Source organism: Meriones unguiculatus, chromosome 3 (assembly GCF_030254825.1).
Source record: "Meriones unguiculatus strain TT.TT164.6M chromosome 3, Bangor_MerUng_6.1, whole genome shotgun sequence".
Lineage (NCBI taxonomy): Eukaryota > Metazoa > Chordata > Mammalia > Rodentia > Muridae > Meriones > Meriones unguiculatus.
Genome location: NC_083351.1, coordinates 90,168,128 through 90,193,417, shown reverse-complemented (window position 1 = coordinate 90,193,417; position 25,290 = coordinate 90,168,128). Strand labels below are relative to the sequence as shown.

Genomic DNA, 25,290 nt, shown 5'->3' with positions numbered 1-25,290 from the left:
CTTCATGTGGGGTGACAGAAAAAAAAAAAACAAACAAACACATGCACACTCTTTCCAAGAATAGGGTTGGCTTGGGCCCCGCCCACCAACAGCCCACTCCCACATTGCCCTGGGACATTAATTATCTCTCCAGCACAGTTGGAGGAGTCCTGTGGCCTGGCTGGATATAGTATTTGCCTTTATCAAATAAGGAATTGCTGGGCATAGGAGACCGGGCTGTGGGAGGAGGGGATTAGGTGTGAACTTCTTTTAGGAAATGCCTGCAAGACTATTTACTTTTTCCTCACTAGTGTCCATCCTTGACTGCATACTTCAAACAGGAGTAAGCTGGATCCAACCGGAGCCCTGTGGGAACTTGGAAAGATGCTGAGCTTCTTTTATTTCAGTGTGAGCTCCAGTGTGTGCAGGAAGAATGAAGCAGTTAAATTCAAGAAGTATTTATGGCGCTGCTGAGATAAATGAAGCAGGACTTGGCATGGGAGGCCAGCTCTGGGCAGCAGCGCCTGGAGCCCAGCCATTGCCGAGCAGCCCCGGCCGCCTTTGAGCTGTGGCAGGGCAGCTTCTGATTAAAGAAGTCGACTCTCGCACATTTTTGTTGTGTGAATCAGCTTTTCACCGCTGTAGCAAATACTTAGGATGATCAACTTATAAATGAGAAAGGTTTCTTTTGACTCACAGTTTTGAGGACTCTGGACACTGATGAACTTGGCTCAGTTCTTTGGGCCTGTGGGAGGCAAGTGTGCATCATGGTCGAAATGTTTGACATATTCCATTCATGTCACAGCCCCAGAGAGCAAAAGAAAGGAAGGAGAAGGGACAGAGGTCCCATCATTGCCTTCAGTAGGCATTCTCTCAGGGACCCAAAAACCTTCCCCAGGTCCCATTTTCCGATGCTGTCACCCTGAGATCTTGGCGTCAGGGGAAGAGACATTCAAGATCCGAATTACAGTGCTCTGCAAATCTGAAACTTAAGTGGGCATTAGCAGCATATACAGTGTTATGGTTTGGAACATTTTTGTTTGTTTTAATTTTTGTGTTTTGAGATAGGGTTTCTGCAGGCTTAGTTTTTTCACCTATTTTATTTAGGGTTCTTAGACACCTTTACTTCACTTCCAACTTGGGAGATTAGTAGGAAAAAGGGCTGTAGACCTCTTTTATCTACTTCTTGCTGATAAGGGTCAGTGTGTCTTTAGGGGATTACCAAACTCAGTTGTCAGGATACCAGCAGTCCAGTCCAAAGGCCAACACCAAGCAGCAACATGAAGTCAGGGGGAGATGCAGATTCAGTTGGATTGCCACGAGAAGTTCTCTGGAACGTTTCTAGCTGCAAAGTCAAGTGTCAAAGCACAAAGATCAGCACAGCAATGTCGATCCAAAAAGTGATGTCTCACTGTGCATGGGCCTCTATATATCTCCTGTCCTCAGAGTCCATCCACGGATGTTCTTAGCTGGCCAAAGTCATGCCCCTCACATGAGAGAGCTCACAGCAAAGCTTCACGTGCCCTCACAAGCCAGCCTCCAGTAAAATGTCACATGACAAAACTGAGTCTTCAAGGAAACCAGAAATTTCCACCTCAGTTTCTTTGTGTTAGCTTTTGGTGTCCTGGAACTTGCTCTGTAGACTAGGCTGGCCTCAAATGCACAGAGATCTGCCTCTTCCTCTAGAGAGTACTGAGACTAAAGTTGTATGCCAGCACCTCCTGGCTGGTTGGTACAACGGATACCGCGTTGGACTTCTAGTGATGAAAAAGTGGTTTGGAACTTAAACTACTCCCTCCTGCCCCGCCACAGAGCCATACGATAAATACTCCGTCAGGAGTCAGTGGTGCACTGAGAGGTGTTGGAGGCAGCTTTCGGGGCAGGACTTGGTAGGAGGACATTGGGGGTTAAGAGGCTAGTGCCTTCTCTTTCTTCTTGATTTTCTAGCTGCCAGGAAGTGGGCCGACCTCTCCCACTGTGTGCTGCTACCATGATGCACTATGCTGCTACAAAGCCTCAGGGCCCAGGAAATACAGACTAAGATCTCTGAAACCATGGAATGGCCACTGGAAGCTCATCTCATTGAGTAGTTGGACTTTTCTCAGCAAGCAGTTGTCACAGCAACCGGAAGCTGAGAAGCAATGCTGGGCAAATCTTGCATGGCAGCCTGTGGCCCTTCTTTGCCCTTGGTCATCGACTATCCCTGCTTATAGAGCTGGGACTGACATCACTTTCAAGGCTTCTAATTGCCTTAACTAAGGCTGTCACTAGGAGATCTACCTAGAGAGATGAAATACTGTGGACTTGCTTTATTCATTCATCTATTTTGAAATGAAAAATAATTTTCCTGAGAATAAATAGGAAATTTGGAGCTCAGACAACCAAGAGCCCACATGATTGATGTCTCAACAAAAAGCATACTCAACCAGGGCAGAATTGAGAGAATGAGTTTTCTATCGTGAGCTTCTTTGGGGTTTTCTGGGAGCCACCTTTTTGTCTGTGGCCATGCTACTGAGACTAGAACCTCAATTTCCTTCAATATGAATCACAGGAGAAAGCAAAGGCTAGCTCAGGGACCCTACTGTGTGGCCACTGCTTACCAGGATGCTTCTCCTTCCATCCTTGCCTCCTCTCATGACGGAGTCACCTCCCACAGTAAATGTGCCCACCCCTAACCCAATACCTTTTTTGGATTCCTCTGCCTCTCTCCTTGGCATTTCTCTTTCCCTTGTGAAATAGGTGTTTGCCCTCCTGCTTCCCTCTTCAGCAGGTGCCACTCCATCTCAGCCCCACCTGCTTCTGCTGCACACACTTCAGGGTACCAGATGAGCCAAGCCTATTATATCCTTGTGCCTCTGAGGTATGGTATCCTCATCAGTGAATTAGAGAGGAGGGCTGGATTGGTCTCTAAAAGTCTGTGATGCCTCCATGGGCTTGTGGCTTCTGGAATCTGCAGCACATGTGGCTGTTCCTTGGGTACAAGGAGCAGCTCCTTTGGTGGCTTGTTTTGACATGGCAGCTTTGGAAAGCTTTGTGTGAAAGCTCCCCTAGAACTGTTTTTCTTAGCCCTCTAATTCTCTAAGGTGTTTGTTTAAGCCCAGTACCCTGAAACCAGAGCAAGGGGGATTCTCTCCCCACAGCTCAGTCTGCCTGCTCATAACTGTTCTATCGATGACGCTGTATTTTGAACATCTACCAGTATACATTGCGGTAAGCAAGGCAGAGCCATTGAAGAAGTACAGTATATTTTGCATGTTGCCATGTGCAGGTCAGTGTAATCCTCAGTAGACTTATGAGCTAACTCTAGACATACGCTACACAATCACGTCTTATCAGGAGCAGACAGCATACATACCAGTGTTTCCCCAAGATTCCTGTCACCTTGGACCTTTGTAGACATGACATTTGTGTGTGTGTGTGTGTGTGTGTGTGCTCGTGCGCGCACACTCACGAGTGCACATGCAGGGAAGCCATGGCTTAGTGTCAGGTGTCTTTATCAGTCACATTCAACCTTATTTTTTTGAGACCTTATTTTTTTCCGAACTTAGCACTTTCTGACTCAACTATGGAGCCCTAGGAGTCCACCTGTCTTTGCCTCTCCAGTGCTGAAATCCCCAGCATACACCACGCTGACTGGCTCCTGACATGGGTGCCAGGAATTTAAATTCAGGCTTCCACAGTGAGCATCTTACCAGCTATGCCATCCCCTCAGTTTTAACAAGGCCATGGAGAGTGTATTACTCTCATGCTTATGGTGCTGCTGGCATGAACAAGTCTCCTTCATTCCCACGTGACAGCCTGGCACACACGAGAGCAGTGCCGAGTGACCACCTCATGCAGTCATTGTTGCCTATGTGACATCATTGAGAGTGTACTTTTTCTGCTTATATAAACATTACAACAAAATCATCAGCTCCCCCCATCCTGAGCCTCGTACATACTAGGCAAGGGCTCCATCATCAAGATACATTTTCCTTCCCCTTCCTCTCATTTTATGACAGGGTCTTTTATGTCATCTCCAGGCTGGCCCTGAATTTTGGACTTTCTGCGCCAGCTTCTTGGGTGCTGAATTACAGGTGTAAGCAGTCCTCTCTCTCCCTCTCTCTCTCTCTCTCCCCATCCCAGTCTCCCTTTCCCCTGCCTCTGGTGTGTGTGTCAAGAAGCCAAGTTTAGTGATTCTCTTGAAGCATTTAGTTTTGTGTAAGTACACTCTAGAAAGTTTACTTGTTAATAAAACTACCCAGCGGCCTGACTCTCAAATGCATCCCACTGTTAAGTGAATCACAAATTTTGTTCAGGAACTACACCTACTCCAGGAGAGAGAACAGAGTCATGTGTGGATTAAACTCTTGCCTGAGGTCACTGGGAGACTCACAAGCCTGTCCCCACACAGCCTGGTTCTAGAGTAGCACTCATCACCACCATGTGGATGGCACATACAGCCCTTGCCCAATCCAATAATTCATTTAATGACTTGATTATTTTACACAAAATTAATTCGAAATACCATAAACTGTGTATGATGTAGGTTGGGCTTTTTGTTTGTTTGGTTTTGGTTTTGTCTGTTAGTTGAGAAACTACTTTTTGCTCGTTTTAGTTTCAGACTTGAAAAAAATTCATAACTCTAGCAGTTTCAAACAGGGACTCCTTTCCTCATGGAACACTTGGGCACACTTTCTTGCCTGCCACCACCCTCTCCTCTGGGTGATAGTCTACAGGCAGCCTGTTTGGATCTCTTTAAGTTGGGAGTTAAAGGGCTCACTTGTAATCCTTGCCCTGGGGAGACTGGGTCATCTTTGGCTACACAGAGAGCTTGAGGCCAGCCTGGGCTACAAGAGACCCTGTATCAAAACTCTAAAATCAAGCAAGCAAGCAAACAAAAAAGGACATGAGTTTCTTAGCATCATTCACTAGAAGCTTGGACAGTTAACAGCACTACTGTTTACTACTCCAGAAGACATTTCAAACCAGGCAACCCCATCACTCAGGGACAAAGGCAGGTCCCAAAGCCAGCCTGGTTACCTGGCCACATGCTGTCAAGCCAACATTCCAGTCTGGTTGGAATAGAGGTGGGGGTGTGAACTTGACATTCAGCCTAGCTCGCTCTTACTTCCTTTGCAAGGAAGATAGGCCAGGAGAGAAAGAAAAAGGTTCTTTATTCTTCCACAGAAATCAGTTATCACTGTATGTAGGGTAGTTAGTGTCTCATGGCTCCTCTGTGGATTCAGAGTATCAAAGATACCCAGACTTCTGCAAAATTTTCTTTATTCTCCAACTGGAATTCAAGTCAGAGTACTGATTCTTTCCACAGAGCTGAGTCATGGCCTCATTAATAATATAAGCCTTGGAGACACTTTTACCTAGGGCCTGACCCTTAAAGGCATTCATAGTTCAACTTCAAGATTTGATTTCCTGTGTCTAATAAACACCCCCCCCACACACACAACTCTTGCCCCATTTCACCCAGCCCAAAAAGAGGTCATATTTAAGTGGAATTTTAAAATGCCAAAACCATGCAAAAGAATGCAGCCTTGGGTGTAGCACCCATATGGGCAAGTGTGAGGTCTCCCCAGCCCCCAGAGCTAGTCCTGTGCAAAACAAGGTCAGCCCGAAAGCTGACACTACCTTAGCCAGGAGAGGCCCATGGCGCCATTAACAGCTCTTGCCAGCGGTTACCTCAGACAATGTAAATACAAAACTGGTGCTTGTGTTTATTTAAAGTTATTGGCATCAGGCTCACCCCTGGTAGACAAAGATTATCTTGTTTACAGCAGTATCCAGATGATGGACAAGACTCTGTTTAATATAAATGGAACTATGCAGAGGGGGGACCCGTTAGCATAAACAACTTCCCTCAAGCAAAACAAATCCTGCCAAGACTCAAGCTGGAATTCATTTATTATCCAGCTTCAAGTTGATTTGCCTCAACATTAAACACTGAGGGGCAGAGGGCTGAAGCTGAGGTCTGAGGGCACGCCGGACCTGTCCTTGAATGTCTCATGTGCTTTGCAGAAGTGCTTGCTTCTGGCTTAGTGTCACAGTGTGCATATCTCAGCAAACGCTGTCACCTAGGTCAGTTCTTGGGAGATGAGGCTACAACCTTGCAAACGTATACATGTGAGAGACGAAAATGGAAAAGGGTGACCAGAGAGGCACTACCCTTTCAAAATTGTGTGACCCAATGAGTTTTATGATGTAGAGATGATCCAAAGACTTCAGGGTGAGTGTCCAGTTCTCCAGCAGGCTTGACACAAGGTCCTGAGCTCTGCCCCATCCTGCTTCAGGCATGACTGGAGGTAGGTGTTCAGGCCCCTGTGAGCACTGTGTCCATCTAGAAACCACATAGCCTCCTGGGATAGACTCATCTAAATATAGACTAAGTCTCTCTGGCCAGCCAGGCCCAGAGAGTAGTGGTTCCAGAAGATACACAGCAGTTGAGACTTTAGCAGAAACAGTTAAAAAAGAGAAATACCCAGAAAGGGGAAGATGGTGAGAGAATAGTTTGCCTGGCTGAAGTCAGAGTTAGGAGGTACCTGAGACATAAGGGGGGTTGGGCAAGCAGGACAGGAAGATGATAGGGACCCTGTCTCAGAGGAGAGAGCAGATGTTACTGAGAAGTCCCTGTGCTTTGGCCCAGCACAGGTTGTGGCCGGAACAGTAGAAGCTGGCAAGGGTGCTTGCTTCTGTGAATACACATAATGTTTTAAAGGCATTTGCTACAGTGCCTTACAGCATGCATGGGTACCCCACAACAGCTGTCTCACACTGGGGAGGCCAAGAATCCAGCTGTTCAGTCTATGAGCCTGGCTGTCTTGGGACTCACAGTCTGGTATGGGAGGGAGGCCTAGAGCATTCTTAGAGAGCTTCTGGTCTTTAGTGTATCTTTAAGTCCCAAAGAGGTAGGTTCCAATACCACTGAAGGAATGCCTCAGCATCAGGATACATGGACTTGGCCAGTGAGAGTGAGGGCAAGCAGGCAAAATCCAAAGATTTCTTCTCCCACATATAAAAGGTTATATGGGCAGCTACCAGAAAGTTTGGCTTAGATTTAGGTTGGGGTTTCTTGCTTCACACTAATCTGATTAAGAAAATCTCTCCCACCATTTAGGGAGGCAGAGGCAGGTGGAACTCTCTGAGTTTGAGGCCAGCCTGGTGTATACAGTGAGTCCAGGACAGCCAGAGCTACATAGAGAAACTCTGTCTCAAAAAACAAAAAGCAAAGCAAAACAAAACAACAAAAAAGGAGTGCCTAGCATCTAGTTGAATACATATGAAATCTGACAACCAAAATTAGCCATTATGGGTCCTCCCCTGTCATCTTGACACACAATCACATCTCCTTATGTAATTCTTAATTTCCAAATGACAACAATAACCAGGTCACAATTTTGCCTAATATACTATAACTTTCCCACATACAAATGAAAATGCATTCTGTATTTTAGAATGCGACAACACTTAGTCTTTCAGTGCCATATGCCTTAAATGTGACACCGACCACTGATGTTATCTCAGTGCTACATCACATGATGAAGAAAGAGTGAAGGACACTCTGTGCTTAATGTACATCTCTATATGCACAAACACGTCCTTAACCAAATATGACAGAAGCACTCATGTCAATTGTCCTCCCCATTTCTGTACCTGATCCGTGGCCTTAGTATTGATAACCACCTTCTGCTGCTGTGCACTCTGTATTTCCTTTACCTTCAGCAAGCACCTCAGCAGGTCTTGGTTTTTTTCCTCGAGGAGTGACCCATACCTTCATTCCTGAAGGCTCTGTGACCTTTGTCACCTTGTCTGGATTGGGTTGTTGTAATTTCTCATTGATTTTAATCACAGGATGTAGGAACACCAAGAGACACCCTAACGGATCTCCAGATATAATCAGAGGTAATATAATATTACCTCCGATATAGAGAAGCAGCCCAATGTCCCCTGGTAGTCTCAATCTGAGTTTCCAGCTCAAGGGAATGTTGTCTCCAGGCGGAAGTGCTCCTACCCCTGAGACCAAGTCTTCTAGGCAAGCAGAATTTGAGATCATGGAAACAGGAAGCAAAAATTCCCCTGAGGTGTCACTAGGGGCAGCAGTGAGTCGAACCATTCCTGTCCCACCCCTTAACTCCGGGATAACTGCAGGATAGAAGAGGAACAGAACCATATACTGGATACTGATTCAAAGCACGCGGCACCTTCTGCAGTACCCTGCTCTCACGGTAATGCTACTTAATTAGGTTTATACACGAGTATTAATGACTCAAAGGCGGCTGCATCACTGAAAAGCTCACTCAGTCTGAGAGACAGTTTATGAAAGCTGAGGTGGGCTTTTGGAGCTCTCAGCATGACTGCACAGGCAATCTCTCTGGCAGTCCTCACTGCTTATATAAGCTTGGGGAGGGGCTGCTGTCCCAGACCTTCCTGCCGCTCACGCTCACGTAGCATCCTCCCTGAGTCTTAAGCAGCCTTCCTTCAGGAATGCTTCAATTTGGAGGGAACTGGTACACAACAAAGAGATAACTGTAACTGGAGCTTTTATCAGAGTTTTTAGGACAAACGACTCAGCTAAACTGGGACCTTGTCGCCTGCCTTGACTCTGCAAGCAGCGCCTGGCTCATTAATCTCTCACCACCGCAATGAGCCTCAGCACTTTAACCAGCCTCCCACTTCTGCCTTCTCACATTCTCACAGCCATCTTTAACTGCCTGAACTCTGCCGTGGCCTCAGCCCTCTGTAGCCTTCTGTAAGCTAGATATTCATCTAGAGATGTGACACGCGTTGTGTAATGTGTGGTCTCGGAGCTAACGTCACCATCAGAATGGACGAGCTTTCTCTTTCCTTGCAGGCTCTCGGCCACTTGGAACTGTCCCGCGAACTGAAGCGGTGAGATAGCGCAGCTTGTGAACGCTGTGTTATTCAGCACAGCGTGCTATTTGGGGCACAGCTCCTAAGCACCTGTTTCAGTGTCTTCAAACCCACTTTTTTTTTTTAAACCATGCTCAAGGCAGAGGTGACCCCAGTGTCAGTCAACAGCTTGATGAATGGATAAAATGAGGAGTACTACTCAGTCCTCAGAAGAGAAAATTTCCAAGACATGCAACAAAACAGAAGAAAATGGGGGATGTTATGTCAGGTGGAACAAGCCAAAAAGATAACCTGAAAAACATTCTCTAATTCTCGTTCTACCAGACAACTAGAATCATGCCATTCTCACACACAGAAAGCAGAATGGTGGCTCCTGTGGGCTGGAGAGAAAGGGGCAAAAGAGTCCCTTAGCTGCTTTTGCCAAAGTACCGAGTCCTCAGTCCTCACAGTGTAAGTAGAAGCGAGCTGGAAGCCTCGGACCTCTGCTGTCATTTTCTATCTGCAGACTGGCCAAAGGTACAGAGAAATATCGCTGTCCTTAACATTTCCTCTTGGGTCAGGGAGAATCCTAGGAAGTGCAAAGCCTCATGGCATAGCGTCCTCCCCTCTGAGGATGGCTATCCACGAGGGGGCGGCTACACCCTCAGCAAGCAGCAGATGACAACCTACCAGGGCATTGGTTGGAGCACTTTGCAGGATGGGCCTGTAGCAGCAATGGGTTGATAAGTGGGACTGTGGCTGGCAGTGCGGCAGGAGACACAGCCTAGAGCTGCAGCCAGCTTTGATTCATCACACATGCTGGCACAGTATCGCCAGGATCACTTAACTCCCCTCATCCCCCTGCTCCACAGAAGGAATCCAGGTAGGGCCCACAGCAGAGTATAGAAGATGGAGTTTATTACAGAACATAGTGGAATACCATTAGTGAGAGAGTGTGAGCATACAGTGGCCAAGAGGGCCTAGAGTGTTGACCTGGAGTTAGGTAGGCAGTCTATGCTATTTCTGAAGTCGCCGGAACTAACAACTCTCCGTCAGGGACATTCCTGCCCCGGTGGTTGACAGGCCTGTCGGTCCTGACTCTTGTGGTTGGAGGCAACACTATGCCCATGTGATTTACTAGAAAGCCTCTGCCTAGATATTTAGGACCTTCTTGGAACTTGAGAATGCCATGTCTCTACCCAGAGATACTGAGGTAAGATAGAATTACAAGGATAATTTGGGGGACATGAAAAGTGAGAGGAGCCCCCCACCCTAAAATTCAGCTGAAGTCTCTCACCAGAAAAGAAGCAAGAGCTACAGCACAGTAGACAGATGCTTACAATCTTTCTGCCCTACTTGCTATAAACCTATGGTTCTTCTAGAAATCTCATCAGAAATGTTCCACATACAGAAAAGACAGGTAGGGAAGCCCCTGTGTGGCCCCAGTGGTTCCCAGTTTCAATTTATCAGACTATAACCACATCTAAGGCAGCTTTAGAGCTGCCTCACCTATCTCACCCACCAAGAGAAAGAGAAAAGTAGAAAAAGTTCCTTATCAGCTCATATATGAGAAAAACTATATGACAAAAGTTACCAAAAGGATGCATATAGCTAATGCTGAGACAGACTCTGCACTATCCTTTGAGGGGTCACTGCTTACATTTGAATATGTCTTACTTCCAGGACTTTCTGAGAAGCCTGTCTCCATGCATCAGACCTTCTTCCGCTGGGTGTCTCTCTCTCCTAACCCATGTACTTGAAGCCTAGATTGAAATGTCTCTAGTCAAACTTCCAAGTCTGGTTCTAACTGGCTAGGTCTGAAATTATTTTCTGCACCAAAGCTATAGATATGTGTTTGGCCTGAGTCTAGACCCCTAAGAGATGAAGGGCATGCCTCAGATATCTGAGTGTGGCAGTGTGGTGCTGTGTATCTGTACACATCCTGCTGACAGTGCAGAGCGGGCTCCCTTCTCCGACCCATGTCCTGCAGTACCAGTTCCTGGTTCCACTGGGTATGAGGAAGTTTGTTCCTGGGTATCCTCAATGCAGCTTGGCGTGTTCGCTGGTGTCCTCCTTATTCAGCTCACGTATGGAGTCTCATATTGGTGAGACTTTGTCGGTACAGCTTCTGGTGTTCCTAGGAGATACAACCTCACAGCAAACATCAAGGTCCTCTGGCCTTGACAGTTGCCCTCTCTTCTAAACTATTCTCTGGGCCCTAGATGTGGGGACATTTTGTAGATATATCCATTGGGGCTGAGCTCTACAACTTTGCATTTTAATTTATTGTAATTTTCTGTAGTGGTGTCTATTTGTTGCAAAGATAAGTTTGCTTGTTCAAGCGTGAAGACTCCATTTATCAGGCTAGACCCTGGAGAAGAACATGGGAAGTCTGGTATGGAATAGGATGGTAGAGGCAGTGCAAAGAGTCCTGTGCACGGATGAAGTTAGGGCAGGTCTTGGAGGGGCCCACATGCCTCTTGGGACATCTCAACCACGCTTCTGCAAGTAAGACTACTACGCTCATTGGGTCACTGAGGCAAAACCCTTTCTTTGGTCTATTGATGCCCTATTTGCCCAGCAATAAATTGGTGCTTGTTCTTTTTTCTTTTTAAAATATTTATTATTATATTATTATTATTTGTGTGATGGTGCCTGAGAAGACCAGAAGAGGGTGTTGGATCCCCTTGAGTTGGAATTACAGGCAGTCATGGTGTGCGTCAGGGAGCACAGCTCGGGCCTCTGAAAGAGCAGTAGGTGTTCTTAATCTCTAGCCACAGGTCATATTTCTTACATAGCTTTTAGAATTTGTTTTTTTCATTAAGATGTAATAGCACTTACACAACCATGTTTGCTGTTGCTCTATTCATAATAGCCAGAAACTGGAAACAACCTAGATGTCCCTCAACAGAAAAATGTATAAAGAAAATGTGGTCCATTTACATAATGAAACATTACTCAGTCATCAAAAATGTAAAATCAGCTGGGCAGTGGTGGCAAATGCCTTTAATCCTAGCACTTATGAGGCAAAGGGAAGTGGAATTCTATAAGTTCAAGTCCAGCCTGATCTAAAAAAGGTGAGTTCTAGGACAGCCATGGCTACACAGCAAAACCCTATCTCAAAACAAACAAACAAACAGAAAAACCAACCCAAAAAATAAAATAAAAACAAAAAGTTGTGAAAATCACAGGCAAATTAATGGAATTAGAAAAACATCATCCTGAGTAAGGTAAACCCAGACCCAGAAAGACAAATATAGTATATCTTATTTTAACTGTGGAAACTAGCTCTTAAACCTTTGATAAGTAGGCTATAGTCCATATAAACATAGAGGTTAGGTGTAGAGTAAGGGACTGGGGAAGGGGCACATAGATCTTATTAGCAAAAGAAAATAGAATAGATAGTTATGGATGGATGGAAAAGGGACTAGAGTGGGAGGATTTGGGGGGAGGAGGAAAGAAGAGGGGGACAAGGGAAGGAATATGAGGAGACACAGCTAAAATTAAGGGTCATTTATGTAGTACTATAGAATCCTAATACAGTTGAAGCTTCCCAAAACATATATATACATATGTGTGTGTGTCTGTGTGTGTGCGCACATGTGTGATTGCCAAATAATGGGAGACATAGAGGCCTAACTGGACATCTCTTGTCACCTTCCAGTACTGGGACTGGGCTGTATCTAATTGTGTTGTTGGTCAAAAGGTTCCATGAGAACCCCCAAACAACCCAGGCTGTTCCCAAGACTATTGGTTGCTTTCCACAAACTGACAGCAAGACCCCACTGCTGAAAGCAAAACCTACAGAACCCACTGAATGTAGAGAAACTGAACTGGTGCCTACATAGAGCCTTCACCCCTATGTGCTAGCATTTCTGTTAAAGGAAAGTACTCTGCAGGCATCCAAAGGAGAAAGATAAACACCAGCCCAACCACAAACCTTGTGATCTGTGGTGCCAGGTGTGGTGCCGTCTGCAAGATATGCTAGTGCAATGCTGGCACAAAGCTTGTGTGAGCAACAGACAAATATCTGATTTGGCTTAAGGCCTACTCCACAAGAATGAACCCATACCTGATACTGTTTAGGTGCCTAAGAACCTGAGACTAGGGAGCCCGGGGACCTATGGTAAAACCAAAGACTATTATTCTTAAACAAAACAAAAAAGCAGAAGTAAAATGACTCCTAGTGACATTCTGCTGTACACACCAAGATACTTTGTTATTTGTGGCTACTCTGAAGGATGTTGTTTCCCTATTTTTTTTCTCAGTCTGTATTTGGTATATAGAAGGACTACTGATTTTTTTTTTAGTTAATTTTGTATCCAGCCACTTTGCGGAAGGTGTTTATCAGCTGTAGGAGTTCCCTGGTAGGATTTTTGGGGTCACGTATGTATACTATTATATCATCTGCGAATAGTGAAACTTTGACTTCTTTTCCGATTTGTATCCCCTTGATGTCCTTTAGTTGTCTTATTGCTCTAGCTAGGACTTCAAGAACCATGTTGAAGAGATACAGAGAGAGTGGACAGCCTTGCCCTGTCTCTGACTTCAGTGGAATTGATTTAAGTTTCTCTCAATTTAGTTTGATGTTGGCTATAGGCTTGCTGTCTTTACTATATATTGTCTTTACTTTATTTATTTATTTATTTATTTATTTATTTATTGTCTTTACTATGTTTAGGTATGTGCCCTGTATCCTTGATCTCTCCAAGACTTTAAACATGAACAGGTGTTGGATTTTATCAAACTCTTTTTCAGCATTCAAGGAGATGATTTTGTGTTTTTTTTTCTTTCAGTTTGTTTATATGGTGGATTACATTGATAGATTTCCATATATTGAACCACCCCTGCATGCCTGAGATGAAGTCAACTTGGTCACAGTGGATGGTATCTTTGATGTGTTCTTGGATTCCATTTGCAAGTATTTTATTATTTTTTGTGTCAATGTTCATAAGAAATTGGTCTGAAACTCTCTTTCTTTGTTGGGTCTTTATGAGGTTTAGGTATCAAGGTGACTGTGGTCTCATAGAAGGATTCAATGCAATTCCCATCAAAATACCAACACAATTCTTTATAGACCTTGAAAGAAAAATTCTCATATGGAAAAACAAAAAACAAAAAACAAACAAACAAACAAAACAGAAATAGCTAAAACAATCCTGTATAAGAAAAGTTCCTCTGGAAGTATCTCCATCTCTGATCTCAAATTGTACTATAGGGCAACAGTAATAAAAACTGCATGGTAATGGCATAGAAACGAACTGGTGAATCAATGGAATTGACTCAAAGACCCAGAAATAGGCCCACACACCTACAGACACCCAATTTGTGACAAAGATGCCAAAACAATACAATGAAAAAAAAGATAATATCTTCAACAAATGGTGCTGGTCTAACTGGATGTCTACATGTAGAAAAATGCAAATAGATCCATATCTATCACCCTGCACAAAATTAAAGTCCAAGTGGATCAAAGACCTCAACATAAAACCAGACACACTAAATGTGTTGGAAGAAAAAGTGGGGAACAGCCTTGAACTCATTGGCACAGGCGACAACTTTCTGAACAAAACACTAACAGCTTAGGCTCTAAGATCAACAATTAATAAATGGAACCTCATGAAACTGAAAAGCTTCTGTAAAGCAAAGGACACTGTCAAAAGAACAAAATCACAGCCTACAGACTGGGAAAAGATCTTCACCAACCCTACATCCAACAGAGGGCTAATATCTAAAATATACAAAGAACTCAAGAAATTAGACATCAACAAACCAAACAACACGATTAAACAATGGGGTACAGAGCTAAACAGAGCATTCTCAACAGAGGAATATCAAATGACAGAGAAACACTTAAAGAAATGCTCAAAATCTTTAGTCATCAAGGAAATGCGAATCAAAAAGACTCTGAGATCCCATCTTACACTAATCAGAATAGCTAAGCTATATTGTGTGAGAGAACAGTCTATTTCCAATAAAAGAGGAAAAAGGCATGGTGGCTAATCTCCCTTGCCAACTTTGCTAGGTTTAATCATGCACTAGATCACCCCTCTGAAATGCCTGTAAGGTTGTTTGCAGAAAGTTAGCTGGGAAGGGAATGTAGCAGCACCATGTCACAGGTTAGAGCTCCAGACTGAATAAGAGGTCAAAATAGGGGACATAAGATGGGCATTAGCATTCACTTTTCTCTGCTTCTCACCATGCTTCAATGTGATCAGCTGCGCCATGCTCTTGCCTCCAGAATTTCCCACCAAAGGCCCTGGTGGGGTACATTCCTTCATAAACCATGAGCCAGCGTGAACCCTTGTCCTTGAGCAGACTGTATTTATATATTCAGGAATATATAACAATTAAAGAAAAAGTGGCCATGACTTTGAGGGAGAGCAAAGGGGGCACAAAGGAGGGGATGGAGGGAGGAAAGGGGAGAGGCTTATTGTATGGCAGTTTCCTCTAAGGTTAAAGCCCTCCCTCTTGGAGGGAAAAACTCTCAAGACATGGGATGCAAAGGGAAAATGAAGTAACAGGAGACTTTAGGCCAAGGCTCTCACATGGTGATGAAACAGCAGGATGTTTAGCAGGAGAACAGACACTCCCTCCTGCATGGATGCTCCATTAAGTAAAACCTCAAAAGAGCTTCAGGAAGTCCCTGAAACTGACCAGATTCTCTAGATCCCTGCCTCCCAAGAGTGTACACTGAGTCACTCTAAGATAAGCCCAGCCAGGCGGGAGAAGCAGAAGTCAGCCATATGCCCTGGGCCATTGGGAAAGGGTACTCTCCAACCTGTTGAGCTGTGTGGAGTATTCTTCTGGTCTCCAGCTTGCTGAGGTGTCACTCACGCTGGGCTCTGGTGATAGAGCTGTCTTTGAGTCCTTTTGCTCCTTACTCCTATTCCTGTGAGTAACCTCAATAAAACTCGTTGATAGTGCAATCATGACTTTGTTAGGCTCAGTTTCTGGGGTGAGTAGAGGTGTGTGTTGTGGCTCTCTAGGAAACAAGTTTGTTATACAGCATGGGGAAATGATATATTTATATTTTAATTTCAAAAATAAAACATAAGAAAACACCAAAGGGCCCTAATATGAAGAGGCTCCTGCTTGGCACATAGTCAGCAACTGACCTCAAACCATCTGTGGTGTAGGGCAAAGCAGGGTGTGCTGGGCGCAAAGAGCTAGATTTAATTTCTATTGCAAAAGAAAAAGAAAACTCCCTTTCCTTTCGAGGATTTCGTACACGTGCACAGTAAGGCATGACCACACCTGCCCTCTGCTTCCTACCTCCCACCATCCCTTCCCAGAATCACGTCTTTTTTTTTTTTTAACACCCACTAGGTTCAGTTCAATGCGTGATGCTCACGTGGTGTATGGGTGTGGGGACATCCACTGGAGCGTGGGAACCAACCGGCTGCCGCATCCTCAGAAAGGAATCATTCTCCCTCCAGCCGCTATTAAAACGTCTTTAATAAAATCTCCAACTGAGCTTCACTGTGCCAGTGAGTCTTAAAATTCTTTTCAGCATGAAAGCTGCAAATCCTGGTTTGTCTGAGTTGAGGTCCCTAAAAGCTTAGGCTGCTGGGGCTGGCAATGTGGAGCTGTGCCCACCCCTCAGTGTCGACATCGACTTCTGGCACACAGCAACCCAGACGGCAGCTACCCAGACCACATACAAGCCTGTAGCAATGCCCTGTAGTCTCTCAGAACGCTCATCTCTTCCAGAAATGACAACGGATTCCCCTGGCTTCCCAGTATCTACTTTCAGTTAGGATTCAGAATCAAATCCCTGTGGCAGCAGTCAGCATTATTTAAAGACATTTTTACCGGAAATCTGTCAGCACCTGTCTGCATCTAACCTGGACCAGAATGTGTTAATTTAAGAAATCCTAAAAATAAAACAAACAAACAAACAAACAAACAAACAAATAAAAAAGAAAAAAAATCTTGGAGTTCCCTGGCCAGACAGTAAACTGAAGGTTCAGTGAGAGATCAGTCTCAAAAAATATGGTGGAGCCCTTCATGGAAGATACTTGACACTGATCCCTACCTCTCCACACATATACACACATGCACATTTGTGCTTGCTTGTACATGTCAATGCACAATGAAGATGCTTGAGAAGCAGAAAGGCTCACTGTTGACATCCTTCGGCCAGCTGGGAGCCTGGAGAACTGAAGCTCTGACCCACATAAAGGAGTGGAACTGTTCCCAAGCTGCTAAGGGACTGGCAGAGCTGGAGGGACCCAGAGTTAGGGGAAGACAAGGTATGTTAGAGATGTACTGGTGTTCTGGCCACAGGCTCCCTCAGGCTTTGCCAGCCACAGGCTCCTGGGAGATGCCTGCTGGTTTTAAGTTTCTGCAAGGACTGGTCCTTCTGTGTTTAGCTAGCTCTGGAGTATGACATTAGTGACAGACAAAAGGACTCCCAGGGGACAACTCTCAACGCAGATGGGTTGTGTTTGTACAAACACACAAACAAACCTACCAGGGAGATCAATTGTGGGAGATAAACTCCTCGAATTCCAGGCAAAGATAAACAAGCTCTGATACAGCCAGGTCTTCCCAGAGCTCACAGATGTCTGAAGAGGGCTGTCACAGAAGCTGTAAGGAGAGAGGAGGCTGCAGACAGGAGCCAGGGCCAAGGCACCAGCAGCAGCTTCTACGTTATCACTCCATCCTCAGGCCCTATATGGGCCATTCCCACTGCCCCAAGTGGTCTGCAGGTCTGGGGGTCCTGGCCTTTCCTGACAGAGCTAGCTTTGTGGAGTGCTGGCCACCAGGCTCTGCAGTGTGTCTGTGTGTGTATGTGGTGGTGGGGAGCATGCTAGGGATGTAACTCAGTTGGTAGTGAACCTGCCTAACATGGACAAATTCCATGGTTTTATCCTCAAATAAACCTGGCATAGGGGCACAGGCCTGTAATCCCAGCACTCAGCACTCGGAAGTGAAGGCAGAAGGATTGAAAGTTCAAGGTCATGGCAAGGATCATAGTGAGTTCCAGCCCATCCTGAGATACACGAGACCCTTTAGAGAAGGAAAGAAGAACAGGGGAGAAGAGAATAGGGGGAGAGAGAGATGGAGACCTGACTCAAGGCAACCGGCCTTCCTTTCCTGGAATGAGCCCCACAGAAGGGCTCCGATAGCAAGCCTGTCTGGTGCCACTGAGAAATGGCAGTAGGCAGTAGGTCTCCAGTGAAGATGGAAACAAAAGGTTCAGAGATTGTCACAGTGACTACTTATTTACAAATTGTGAACACACAAGCAAGCTGGGCCAGGCTGTGGGGTCTGGCTTCAAGCCTGCCCATTTCTTAGATCCTTGAGTTTGGGTGCCTCAGCTTTATAGCATTTGGAAGACTGCTTGATTGGGGCAGGCTGATGTTGATGCTGGGAAATTATTTCCTCCTGGATTCAAGCCCTTATTTGCTTATTGGGAAAGAGACAGCATTTATCCTGGCTGAGCATCCACAGCAGATAAAACACTGTGCTTCCTCTTGAAGCTGCCAGGCCCTCAGTACAGACCTGGGGTGCCTTGGTGTGTGAAGAGCAAGCCTGTGCCTCAGTCTAGTGCACGACCATGTAATTCTATTCGAACATGCTGCATCTGTCCCTTAGCTTGTGAATGATCTCTGTGGACTCTGGGAGCTCAGGGGCAGAGTCATATGGAAAAGAACCAGAGCCAGCCAGGAGGCCCAAGGGGAGCAAAAAGTAGGAGTGAAAACCTTTACTGTGTGGAGTTGGGGAGAGAGCTCAGCAGTAAGAGCATTTCCTATGCAAGCATGGGGACCTGAGTTTGAATCCTCGCACCCGTGTAAAAACCCAGGTGTAGCCTTGTGCCTGTGACTCCAGGGCCTTGGCTGCCAGACAGGATCCAGTAGGCTCACCGGGACTTGCCAGCTGCCAGACCAGTTCCAGGGTCAGTGAAAGACTGTCTCAAGGAACCAGAATGATAGAGCAAGGACACTGGGTGACCTCTTTTGGCCTCTGTTGTACATATACAGGTGAACACATACCACACATGCATGCATGCACACAACACCTACACAAACTAGATCTTTAAAAACCAGAACTATGATCTCATGGGAAGGAATGGATACCACAGCTCAGCAGGCTTCCAACTGAGTAGCTTAGTGCTGTGGAGAGCTCTGGGCTGTGCTGTGGCCCCTGCTTGTTCAGAACCTGCTGGATAGGGCAGTGTGGGCATCACACACAGTGATGACTTGTGCTTCAAGTGGATGGTCTGCCTCAGATGCTCTTAAGCAACTTGTTGGCTTTCTGCGGGAACTAGCTGACACCAAAGAGGGCAGTTCCTACAAGGCCTCCAACTCACAGCATTGTAAAATGTGTAAAGCAAACAAACATGATTGATGGTGAATTCTGATGGGCAGAAATGGTGGTTCAGGTGTTTCCAAAGTGGAGACGAAAGTACTTGAACTAAGCTAAGACAACTGGAGAGTGGGTGTGGGGTGGGGGTGATGCTGGGTGGGCATGGGGTGTGGCCCATTTCTCTTGATCCTGAAATAAGACTCTTGCTTTGGGTAGTTTTTCAAGTGGGCTCTGCAGTGGAAATAATTGCTTCTGATGACCTCTCCAGACTCTTCACTTGAAAAATACATCTACTGAAGAAAAGTTCTTGTCTTAGAGTAGAAGGTTCCTAAATGTTCACAAACTGAGCACACTCAGGAAACACAGACCTGGAAAAGGGGCTGATGGCCTCAGTCATGAGAGGCCACTGACAAGCTCTCCATTTTCAAGGGCAGAGGCTGGTTTTTCTTATCTCAGTGTCAAACATCTGAGCTCTGGGAGCAGAATGGAGCTGCATGGCAGCTGAGAGGACTGCGTCTCCATTGATGCCGTCAAGATGCTGCTGAGGTGGAGAGAAGTTTCAGTCACCTTTGTCTTGCATGCCTGTGCACTCTTTATTTTTAAAGTATTGTCTAGAGTGTCCACTATTCTAAAGAAAGAACTACAGTCACCTCATCCCCACAATCTATAAAAGTGTCTCTGGCCCCCTCTGTAATAGCTCAGTAAATTTCCACTGCAGACACATTACATATCCACAACATAAACAAGCCAATGAACAACCATAAAAAACTCAAGCAAGCTGGCAGTGCTGTCTAAGCCTCAGCAGGCCACAGTGCTGTTGCTGTTCTGCTGTGTGCAGGGACACGTTCTCCTGGTTTACAGAAGATGAAGCACGCCTTTATCTATTTAGCAATTTTCTGCTTGCCAGCAGAAGCTGCAGTCGAGATTAAAGGTGGGATCTTCCCACTCAAAAAGATTGGGATTAAAAGTGGGTCTTCCCTCTTCAAATGATTTAATTAGAAAAAGACCCTCACAGGTGTAATTCCAGAAGTGGTCAAGTTGATGTCCCAGAATAGGCACCACAGCTGGGTGTGGTGGCATGCACGTGCCTTTCATCCTGGTACTCAGGGAAGGTAGAGGCAGGCCGATCGATGTGAGTTTGAGGCCAACCAGGTCTACAAAGCGAGTCCAGGAGAGCCAGCCAAGGCTACCCAGAACCCTGTCTCAAAAAAACCAACCCCCCCCCCAAAAAGAGCTATCACAGGTGGTTAGGAGATGGGAAAAGAACAGGTGCAGACACAGGCACAGAAAAGCTCGGGTCGGGCCGGTCTGTGTGCTCTGCTGGAGCTGCACCAACTCCACAATAACCCAAAACCTCTTCAACATCCACACTCGGAGCAGAGGAGTTCTCTGCCTATCCCAAGCCTGACTGCACGGGGAAGGCTTTGCCTTTCCCGTCGCTGGCACAGTGGGTCCTCGGGTGGCTGTACCACGCCAACGCACAGACCGCCCAGGGCTTCATCTGTTCTTCACCTGTTCACCCAACGGTCCCCACGCTGGTGTGCAGTGAGCACGGCACTGCTGAGGGCATATGGCACATGTGTTCCTAGTGTGTGTCCTCGGTGTGTGGCGTGTGGATCTGGTGTATCGTATGTGCACCTGGTGTGTGGTTTGCATGCGCGGTGTGGCATGTACACTTGGTGTTTGATATAGACACCTGCTGTGTGGCATGTGTGCCTGGTGTTTATAGCTGGGGTATGGCCTGTGGACCTGGTGTGTGGTGTCTGTGCCTGGTGGAAGGGGTATCCATCTGATGTGTGGTGTGCATGGCAGCTATGGTGAAGGCACAGAGTATGTGTGCACCTGGAGTACGGTGTGTGCTGTGTGTGCGAACAGCAAAGAGAGCACAGCTGCAGGGTGTCGGGAGTTAGAGCGGCTGAAGAGCAGCTACCCGATTGCTGCTGGTGGTGATGCTGTGTGGACACATACTATACACTAGACACACACGTACTATATGCCCTCGGCATTGATAAATTGTATATTTAATAAGAATCAAATCATGCTAATAAAATCCCAACTGGCAAAGTTTGTCCTGAGGCATTTTCTGCAGTGGCAGCAAGGGTCAGGTGAGATAGGGCTGCTCTTGGTTTAAAAAGCTGACCGTCAAATCTGGGTAATCAGCGTGTCTCTCACCCACCTCAACCATGCTGTGACAATGGGGATTAGCCCAGAGGATGCTATGCTAAGTGAGTTAAACTCCCTCCTGAGGTGCAACTTGAAAAGCTGACCTCAAGATGAGAGAATGGTGGTTATAAGGGGAGCACAGAGGCAGTGCGTAACAAAATAAAATCAGGCACGGGCAGGGCTGGAGAGATGGCTCAGCAGTCTAGAGAAGGAGCTGCTTTTGCAAGAGGACCGGGGTTCAAGTCCTAACACCCACATGGCAGTTCATAATCATCAGCAACTTCGGCTCCAGGGGTTCCAATGCCTTCCCTGGTCTCTGCAGGGACTAGGCACACGTGTGGTGCATGCAGCAAACATTCGTACATGAAAAAATAAATAACTCTTTAAGGAAGATTAGAGATGTTGGAGAGAGGTCAGAAGGGTTACTACATAGTAACTGCGAGTGCATCTTTGCTTCAGGTACAAGAACATGGAACTCATCAGTGCCCAATGAGTCCTGCTCCCTGCACTGTCAAAGTTAGTTCTTGTGATCAACTGAACAGTAGGGTGACAGCTGGGGATGTAGGTTTGTTGGTAAAGTACTTACATAGCTTGCACGAAGCCCTGGGTTCCATACCCAGCACTGTCTAAACAGTTCAAGGCCACCCTCAGCTACACAAAGTTAGAGGCCAAGTCTGTGCGTCACCAGCCCACATCTAAACCACATAGCTACAGATGTTTTAGCATAGAGAAATGAAGTCAGCCTCAGAGAGTGCTGCTGACCTCAGGATGGGTAGTCTCTATTCTATCAAGGTCCTCCTCAAGCAGAGCTACACCTGTGATTAACTTGTGATATCTGCAACAAATTACTTCTTTTATAAATGATTGCTCTGTATTATAAGAAGCTCCAGGAAGAGTTGGGAATGGGGTGGTAGTTGTGATCTAAATACATTGCATTTATGTGTGAATTACCAAAGAACAGATTTAAAATTTTAAAGGAAAAAAAAATAATGAGTTCTCTAGGAAGCCTAACAAAAAGAAGAAAGATCTGCACTGTACAGTGAGTGACAGCAGAGGAACTATGGACAGGCAGGGTTCAGATTGAAAGACACTTAAGTCATGAAAGCTCACGGACTGACCGGCTTCCTGAGAAGAGTCACTGCTGAGGAAAATGGATACACCCAAATAAAAATTACCATGCTCAGATTTGGTGACCTGCTGTTGCTAACTGAGTAAGGAGTTAAGGACAGGGAAGAGTGTTGACTCTTATGAAGACAACCACTCTAGACACGCTGAGTATGGGGCATCCTGAGCTCAGCCAAGGACTAAAGTCAAGCTGCTAAGTGGGCCTAAGAATCAAACCATTTGCCATAGGCACATGCTGATACAAAGTATCAATGCACAGGAAGATCCATAGACCTATTAGATCACAGACCTTGTAGCATCTCTCTTTCCCCAGCACACAGCCCTGTAAGGCTCTCTCACCTATAGAGTTGTAAGCAGGCACCCTGCAACCTTGTAGCTTGCAAAGCTAGAGTTCTCTCCTTTCCCATCAAGATTACAGGCCTGCCACTCTGCCCACTATTGCCCAGATCCAAGGCAGCCTTGAGTTACAGCTAGTTCCTCCCAGTGCCTTTCTAGTCCCCATGGGGGACTAGCTGTTGGGTAAGTAGAAAAGGATGGAAGGGCCAGGGATGGGGTGGTGCTCAGCGCTCCGTTCTGACATAGCAATATATATATATATATATACACATATATATAGTATGTATCTGAGGTTTAACACAGAAAGCACTGAAAACACATTTGATAGGAAGCAGGCTTATAATCACGTGGCCCATTCCTGAGAGAGCCTGCATGGTGGCACCGTCCTCTGCAACCTATACTAGCAGGAAGACCAAGAGTCAAGGTCATTCTCACATAGTGTGTTTGAGGCCAGCCTGAGATATATGAGATCCTCTCAGTGGTGAGGAATGACAGGGTGATAGTTCTTGCCCCTTGAAGGGAACCAAGTCTTTGTCCTATTATGGATCTATACAGGGAAAGGAATTAAAAATTATAAAGCTGCTAATAAGCACATATACCAGAAGATACAAGCTCAAGCACTAAGTATTACATGTAACAGGTAGGTGCACAGAAGTAAAAACACACATTCAGCTAGCAAATCAAGGTCTCCTGCTCTCTGCTATCCCAACATCTCCACTTCAGGCCACAGGAGAGGGGTTGGGGTCAGGGAGGGTATAGAGTTTTTTTGTTCACTCCTAGGCAGAAAACTAGGGCCAGGCACTCTCATTTTGGGGGTGAGAGGTGGGCTAGAAAAGGCCCACTGTTGCTTCCAGATTTCCCAGTCATAAATTAAAGACAGGAATCCCACTCTCCCCAGTAATGGGGCCCAGGACATGCCAGAGATGGGCAGGCAGGGATGCAAGAACACAGGGGGCACTGAAGGTCCCGAAGGGCCTGACAGGCAGAAGAGTCCCTCTGTCTTGGGAGAGCTCCTGGACACTGCTTATCAAGAACAATGTTATGGCCTTGGAAGGGAGGAGCGGCACCCCAGGACTCAGAAGCTAAATGCCTCTGTGCTAGCCTGAGACTCAGAGTTTTAGTCCATCAAAGGCATAAACACCTGTGAGGTATGCCAAAGCAAATCCAACCTGACCTCACCTGCCTGGTCCACTCAGTGACTAGAACCCGGCAATTGTCTGCTCCCAAGCTTTCTGCTGTGGGTCTTTCCACTCAGGATTGTGGTGCTTCTGGGAGAAGCAGAGTTGGAGCAGCTATTGCCAACGCAGGGCTGTGTGGCTTCCATGCCTAAGTTTCTTCCTCAATAAAACAGATAGCACCTGCCCAGGAGAGGTCCTGGGCAGATTAAATGTGAAAACCACTTGAAATGTTAAACGACACAGTAAATGCTCAATAAATGCAAACTGATGTAGTTATTCCCCAGGCCAATCCCTTTACCCGGGCCCCCCAACAGAGGAAACGAGAGGTTTACAGCCAAGGTCCTGTGTTTCAACAGGCTTTGGGGCTGCTGTGTGGAAAATGGATTAGAGAGGGAGGAGGCTGAAGCCTGGGAACCCGAGGCGAAATCCGCAGGCATCCAGATGGGAGGTGGAAGGACGGAAACTCGAGGCTCTTGGCAGTGGGATTCAGGAAATATTTCAGAGACATTCTCTCCAGGACGTGATAACAGGTTGGGAATGGAAGCTTGGCAGAAGGCGCTGGCCTAGAGGGAAGCCTTAAGGTGGGAGGGCAGGGAAGGCAGCCGCAGGGCCTGTCCTAGGGGGTCTGTGGCTCAGGACTGGCAATTCAGCCAGCAGGGATAGGGCGTGCACCGGCGTGGGGAGTGCTTCTGGACGTGGGGGGTCGCTTCCCAGGGCAGCTGGCAGGGGAATCTAAGTGGAGTTCGCCAAGGTGCTAAGTCCGATTTCCTCCCGGGCTGGCCTGCCGCGTTTGCGGGGCGTGCCTGGCGTCCCTGGCGTCCCCAGGGCGCTCGCTAACACTGCGCCCGGAACTTGCTAGGAGTTCCACCCTATCAGCTTCCCACTTCCTTCCTCGCACTGCAGCTCTGTCTAGGTGCTTGCAGGGAGGGGGGCGCCTCCGCCCGCAGCTTCCCAAGACAGCGGTTTGGGGATCAGCTGGGAAAGATTTAGACAGCAAAAGCCAGTGCCTCCGGCCTCCTGGGGGCGGGACCTCTCGGCCTGCGGTCTACTTGACTAGCCCACTGCTCCAAGCTGTGCCCCGCGGGGGTCCCCACCTAATGACTGTCCATATCCCTACCCGGACCTTCGACCGACCACCCGCTCCAGGCGATCATGCTCACCCCCTTGCTAGGATACTATAGGGACGCCACAGAATCGCAGACGCGCAACATCCCCGCTTTTGGGCGAAAAGTCCTTCAAACTCCCTGCACTCCCAAAGCTGGGCCACCCACGGCTTCACCCTGTAAGGGATGAGGGATGCTGCGCTGCAGGTGGCCGATAACGCGCCCCCACTGGCGTGAGCTCCGGACTTTTC

General features: G+C 46.6%; 1 protein-coding gene and 1 long non-coding RNA gene across 4 annotated transcripts in view; one reads left to right on the top strand and one right to left on the bottom strand.

Moving 5' to 3' along the window:
- Nucleotides 1-902: 902 nt before the first annotated feature.
- The window catches only part of Ercc6l2 (ERCC excision repair 6 like 2), a 114,906-nt gene continuing 90,518 nt past the window's right edge, over nt 903-25,290 (bottom strand). The window contains exon 18 of one of the 2 annotated variants that reach the window (XM_060380337.1): nt 903-1,324. In XM_060380337.1, the coding sequence (XP_060236320.1) occupies nt 1,214-1,324 (111 nt within the window). In that variant the 3' untranslated portion in view covers nt 903-1,213. The remainder of the gene's footprint in view (nt 1,325-25,290) is intronic. The other variant, XM_060380336.1, reaches the window with a different exon arrangement.
- LOC132653104 (uncharacterized) lies at nt 8,096-16,338 on the top strand. 2 transcript variants are annotated; one of them, XR_009590810.1, is made up of 4 exons: nt 8,096-8,195; nt 8,822-9,357; nt 13,617-13,741; nt 16,150-16,338. It is a non-coding gene; the product is annotated as an uncharacterized LOC132653104 (long non-coding RNA). The 2 variants fall into 2 exon arrangements; XR_009590809.1 differs by having other exon boundaries at nt 8,112-9,357.